We start from the raw sequence: 6,083 nt of genomic DNA on the forward strand, positions 1-6,083 counted from the left end.
TGATGCCAACCTTTAAGTTTGGTTGCACAGAATTAAGGAGTAATAATCAGGTGTAAATGCATGTTAATTAAACAATGGATGCTATCGTTTGGTTGCTCAATACTATCTGCCCAACAAGGTTGAGAATTAAGAGACCTACAAGTTAACTCTTGGACACCATCGTACATCATCACTTATCATTGGGAATAAACACACATGCAGGACTGTACTTGTATTTTCTGCTAAACAATGTTCCACACAAACAGATGAAATGCTTTGCACCAGTGTTACAAACACTTAGGACAGTAGAGTAGTTCAGTACTACCTGCCTGACAAGGTTGAGGAGAAAGAGGCCTGCTTCTAAAGTTAAACTCTCAGACACCAATGTACATCACTTGTTACTAGGAATGCACGTATGCGGTAATGTATCTGTATGTTTCTGCTAGACAACATTCTATTCGGTGCTTTCTTTAGCTTCAACCCTATTTCTTGAGCTCAATCAAAGGATCGCCTATTCAATTTTAAATGTAACACTTTGAACTAAATCAAGGAATCAACAATTCAATACACGCATGACTATTCATTTTGAAATTGATGACTTGATCTCACAAAAAAAAACAACAATGCATTTCAAAATCAATCATCTATTTCAAAACTCTACACGAGTGTTCTAGCTGAAAATCTATACTTGCGCTGCAGATGTAACTAGTACCATCTGTAACTAGCACCATCTGTGTCTTAGCTACTTCCTACTACAACACTGATTGGAGATCCAAACTGAAGAGGACTTCCATACATCGTTGTGCTTTAATTTCATGAAAGGATTTAGTGACACTTTTAGTAATGTGCTCAGCCTGAAGAAGCACCAGGTGTTTCAGATGCTTCTGTGATGTAAAAACCCAATTCCAAAACTAAATACCTTGCTTTGGGCACTCTCAGACGACCACTTCAGATAACAGCAAAATAATGTGACTAAAATCACCCAAATAGCAACTTTCTTCAATCCTTTCAATGTCCAATTACTTCAAAGCGGTCAGATAACAGCAAAATAATGTGACTAAAATCACCCAAATAGCAACTTTCTTCAATCCTTTCAATGTCCAATTACTTCAGAGCGGTCAGATAACAGCAAAATAATGTGACTAAAATCACCCAAATAGCAACTTTCTTCAATCCTTTCAATGTCCAATTACTTCAACACAGCTCTGACCTCAGAAGAGACAAAATTGGGAGTGCAAACCAGCCCTCAAACAATCAACAAACATCCACTCTGCCTACACTGCTCGGAGCCCCTATTAGCATGGGATATTTCACTGTTCAAAACCTTAAAGCAGCTACAAATTCCCAGCATTCAGAACCCACCCCTCTTGGAAATTCATTGGCCTGTGCTACACTAAGTTTCTAGGGTGATTGATGACCTGCAGAAACTAAGGACCAGATCGTTGAAAACCTAAAGCACATTGCCAGAAACGATGAAAATCCAGCATTTTGTGGATAACATGAAAACAACAGCAATGTAGTACCAACACTGAACACTATTTAAACAATCAAAATCTCCAACACTTTGCACAAAATCTTGTATACCCTTTCTTCAAATACAAAATGTCACTTTGCATTTGGTTATTGCTTTAAGCTGACAAACACTTGGACAGCATACTGCAATCACAAGACTGTCGTGTTGTACTTAGAACTTTGGACCATAATACTTGCATTAAAAATACAAACAAACGCACAAGGTACATGTATATTTTGACATCAATGTATTTGCCAATATCCAACTCTGAAAGGTAGCATTCAAATGTCTCTTGCAAAGACACGTGTCCACTCCAACAATAGCTTCTGTTTACTGGTTTTGACAAAAAATTGTGCAGCACTTGCATTTAACTTATTACATAACCAAAAAGAATAGTTTTGAGACAGGTCAACTCTTTTTCTCTTGACCTCAAGCAACATACCTACTCTCTTACACTGTAGTAAGATCTTCATGTAACATCCCTTGCTCCCTTGGACAGGAGACTACCAAAACTAAGTCAGAGCCAGTTGTATGTACTCTGCAGAACTCGTTTCCAATTATCTAGACCCTCAAGAACAAAAATACTAGAATCATAGCCAGCACAAACAAAGCAATCACTACAATTGTCCACAAAGGGAAAGGTCCCACAGCATTTTTGGAGACAGATCTTGTTAATGTGGACTTCAAACCCTTTTCCTTCATACTTTTAAGTGGGGGTTTTCTGCGCTGCACAACAGGTTTTTGGGCTGCTTGTACCTCACTGGCAGATCTCATCTTAGGAGCCTCTGGAACTGCTTCAGGTGAAGATTCAGCTTCAACAGCAGAATTTCCACCTGTAGAAGTGCCCTCATTAGATTCAGTATTATTAGCTGCAGCTCTCTTCCGTGCCCTTTTCTCCTTTTCCTGGTTAAGCAAAAGTTCCAAACCAATTCACATGAAACTCCACGTACAACGTGCTTGTTGATATCTTCAAAAAATATATACCACAAAAATATCTCTCCAATTCCAACTACTTTCACTGCATCCAAGTGCTCAGGGTAAACAGTCCACTCAAGCATTAAGCATATGCCAGCAGATCTTACCTTTTCTTTACGCTCAGCCTCTTTCTGGGCTCTTGCTTGAGCTTTGGACTCCACCTTCTCTGCCCGTTTCTTTTTCCTCTCGGCTGCCTCCTTAGCCTTGGCCATCTCCTCTTGTCTGCGTTTTTCTTTCAGCTCCGCAGCTTGAATTGCATCATTCTCAGTATCCTTTTGACTAGATACTGTAGTTGCAAAAATTGGCTCCTCATAAACTTTGGAGTCCAATCTTCCATTCACGTTCTTGCTGATACTAGCCCTTTCAGCAACTTCAGGTGTTTGACTAGATACATCAGAAGATTTGGCATAATTCACCACTGTGCTGGTTGGTTGTGAACTTGCAGCAGTGTCTTCAGGGAGAGGAGCTGGAATAACACCATCGTTGATTTGCAGAGGCTTCTCACCAGGACCCAAAGATCTTCCATCTAGAGTCTCTAGCCGTCTAATGGTACTTGCCTCATTGTTCTTCGCATATTCAGACCGAAATTTTGCTTCAGCATTCCAACGTCCAAAAAACTCTTCCATCTATGATCCAATAGACCATTGCTCTTAGCACTTCACAGACAACACAAAACTACAGAGAGCAGTACAAAATGTAGCATCATACTATACCTGCTTGCCACAACACATCTCCAGTTCATCAATTGCTTTTTGTCCAACTAGATCCTTTGCAGCCAGGATATCCCGCTTGTTTTGATAAAATGGATCATTCTGAGATAAGAAAAGAACAGAAGGGCTCAAGCCTTTGAAGCATCAAGCCATATGTAACAAACCTACACCAATCCCAATAAAAACTGACTCTAGAAGCACTCAAAAAAACAAGGAAGATAGAGAAAAGTAAACCACCTGTTTAACAGAAATAAATTGAGGACAACAATACTCAAACAGACAGAAAGTATCAAGCAGCTTCTTAAAGTGTAAAGAATAATCCTAGCATCATGTGCACACGTGCTTGCCTCCTGTATGGCCTTCACACAATTACTACACATGCAGCCCTTGTAGACTGGAGAGTATCTGAACTTTATCTTTTTCTATTGTATCATCAATCTTGGGACATCAAGCTGATTTTTCTTTCAAGAGTGAAAAGTAAAAAAGACTCTACACATTATTACCTATCTTTACAAAGCATCTGGGGTTGGCTTCTATCTTACTCGAAACCAATTTGCCTGTCTACAAGAAGCCCATGCACAGGTGCAGAAGGGCATAATCTGTATTCATCATATATTTACCGTCTAGCTTTAGATTCATCCTTTGAACAGTTGCAAGAGTGCATACTCTAGGTGGGATTTCATGCAATAAAGTACAACAAACAAACTTATGATCCTGTGCTAATTTACTCGATAAAATCTATGAACATCTTTGAGAAAACTCCAATCGTATCCGAATTGGGTTGAGGTCTCTCAGAAACTTGTGGTAGGATTGGACTCAGACAAGAAAGTAAAATCAGCGGAATTACTGAAGTACAAATACTCAAATGAAATAAGTTCACACAGAATTAGATTGTCAAAGTGCTACCTTTGAATTTTCCTTTTGTCTTAATTCCTTAAGGACAGCAAATGCCTCTTGCTGTACAGTTTGGGCTTTTTCAAATTGTTGCCGAAGTTCTTCCAATGCCTTGTTGACCTTTTCAATGTCTCTATCAATATCCTCGCATTCTAGTCGGATTTGTTTATGTTCCTTCCGAATTGCCTCAAGGTCATCGCTTAAGGACTACACAAAGTGTAAGTATCTCACTTGAAAGTATCCATACACAGTAGTATTGCAGACAGAAGGGAAAACTGTGGGATGTAAGTGATTGCATACATTACACTGCTGTTGGATCTCCTCTTTTGGGCCTAAATTTTCCATAATCTCTGCTTGCAGCTCGCGCACTTGGGCACGGGTTGACTGTAGTTGTTTAATGTCACGCATAATCTGCTTCTCCTCTTTTAGGGTGTTTATCTCATGACCTAATTTAAATTCGAGTTCACTGATCTGAAATAAACAGCAAACCAGAGCAGTTCAGCGACCAAAGAATAGAGCCACCATTTTGAGAGCCACCAAAGAATACCTTTATATTGAGTTCCTCCTCAGAGGAACACAGGTCTTGCCCTTTTCCTCGAAAAGGGTTTTTAAACTTGTTCAGGGACATCAGATATGGCTCCAATTCCATGCGCTTTCCTTCAATCAGCTCCCTGTAGGATCTCTGCTTCTCACGAATGGGCTTCAACTTCTCAAGGAGCTCGCCCTTGATTGCCTGGGAGTGAATGGTCGAATAACAGTCAAATATGAGCAACAAGGAGACTACGTTACAAAAATGCACAAACACCATACACAATGCAAGGGAGGCCTACCTTCTCTCTCTGCATTGCATCTCGAACTGTGTCCCTCTTTCTGAGGGAGTCTGCTAGGCGTCCCTCTGCCACCTTGATCTCATTTCTTAGCTTCTCGTCTACATTTCTTGGTATTCTCACTAGATAAAATGTCCGCCGGCGACCAAGAGCCCGCGGCTGCTCCGCGGAAGGGGCAGGTGGGAGCACGACCGTTGTGCCGTCGGCGCTGATCCAGCTTGATGGCTGTGCTGCAGATCCCCATCCAGATCGGTTCGCATCTTTTTCATCCGCAAATTGCTCTGTTTTGGGGTCGGATCCATTCGGCTCAGCGATGAGCTCTGTGTTGCTCACCTGGGGGAGAATTTCAGCGCCCATTCACTGAGACAAAGTTTCAGATTAAGACCTTGCGTTTCAGTCCAAAGACGCAGGCTCTGAGGGTGGCCCTGTAAAAAAAAATATAGTAGGAAGACAGATCACATCTATGATCATACACGAAAGCGAGGCATCTGGTTAAAGAAAAAGAAGATTTTTGCTCTTGCATCTTGAATGATGCAGCAGAAAAGCTGCGTTTTCACGAGATTCGATCACGAAGAATCAACCTGAGACAATCAAATTGGACTTCGATGTGCCTCTGTTTCGCTGTATGTGTGTATGTGAGACAGAAAAAGAGAGAATGTCTACCTGCTGCTTCGATTCTCCTCCGTAACGGGCGATTCTCGATGTTAACCCTTCCCTCCCTCTCTCTCTCTCTCTCTCTCTCTCTCTCTCTCTTTCTCTCTCTCTCTCTCCGTGTCTTTTTTCTGAGAGAGCTTTTGGTTGAAGACGAGAGGAAGCAGTACAAGGAAACAGGCTAGGTATGGTCTTCTCGGCCTTTCAACCCTTCAGAATCAGACCCTCATACGTGCCGTCCGACCGGCTCCTACCGTCCACACGTGTTTGGCGTCTGCGAAGTTGTTTCTTCCTCTTATAGGCTAAGCCTGGGCCCCCTGCCCCTGTTCTAGGTTGTAGGCTACTAGGCATATCATCTCACACATGCATTATCCCATGATCCATCCAGCCTATAAGGAGGCTCTCTAGGTAGGCCATTGGTGCATTGGACAGCTCTCCTGGCTACTACACACCGCCATAGTGCACCACCCCAAAGCTCGAGATTTGGAATCCAAGCCTATAAGGAGGCTCTCTAGGTAAGCCATTGGTGCATTG

At 41.8% G+C, this 6,083-nt stretch overlaps 1 protein-coding gene across 1 annotated transcript; it reads right to left on the reverse strand.

Annotated features, from left to right (window-relative positions):
* Window positions 1–1,780: 1,780 nt before the first annotated feature.
* On the reverse strand, window positions 1,781–5,831 carry LOC148011435 (proton pump-interactor 1-like). The gene is made up of 8 exons (XM_087670552.1): window positions 5,562–5,831; window positions 4,902–5,323; window positions 4,619–4,804; window positions 4,372–4,542; window positions 4,084–4,278; window positions 3,181–3,279; window positions 2,575–3,093; window positions 1,781–2,395 (listed from the first exon to the last, which is right to left on the reverse strand). The coding sequence occupies exons 2-8, from the start codon at window positions 5,253–5,255 to the stop codon at window positions 2,054–2,056; spliced, it is 1,866 nt and encodes a 621-aa protein (XP_087526678.1). The 5' UTR covers window positions 5,256–5,323; window positions 5,562–5,831; the 3' UTR covers window positions 1,781–2,053.
* Window positions 5,832–6,083: the final 252 nt, after the last annotated feature.

The sequence above is a fragment of the Lygodium microphyllum genome, chromosome 28, assembly GCF_053477565.2.
Source record: "Lygodium microphyllum isolate KBCC chromosome 28, Lygodium_microphyllum_v1.1.10, whole genome shotgun sequence".
Classification (NCBI taxonomy): domain Eukaryota; kingdom Viridiplantae; phylum Streptophyta; class Polypodiopsida; order Schizaeales; family Lygodiaceae; genus Lygodium; species Lygodium microphyllum.

Excerpts from the sequence above, each read along its gene's own strand:
- LOC148011435 (XM_087670552.1), bottom strand. The coding sequence starts at position 5,255 with ATGGGCGCTGAAATTCTCCCCCAGGTGAGCAACACAGAGCTCATCGCT. Across the intron at positions 4,805-4,901 it reads ATGCAATGCAGAGAGAGAAG|GCAATCAAGGGCGAGCTCCT; the intron begins GTAGGCCTCCCT and ends ATTCACTCCCAG. Across the intron at positions 3,094-3,180 it reads AGATGTGTTGTGGCAAGCAG|ATGGAAGAGTTTTTTGGACG; the intron begins GTATAGTATGAT and ends ATTGGATCATAG.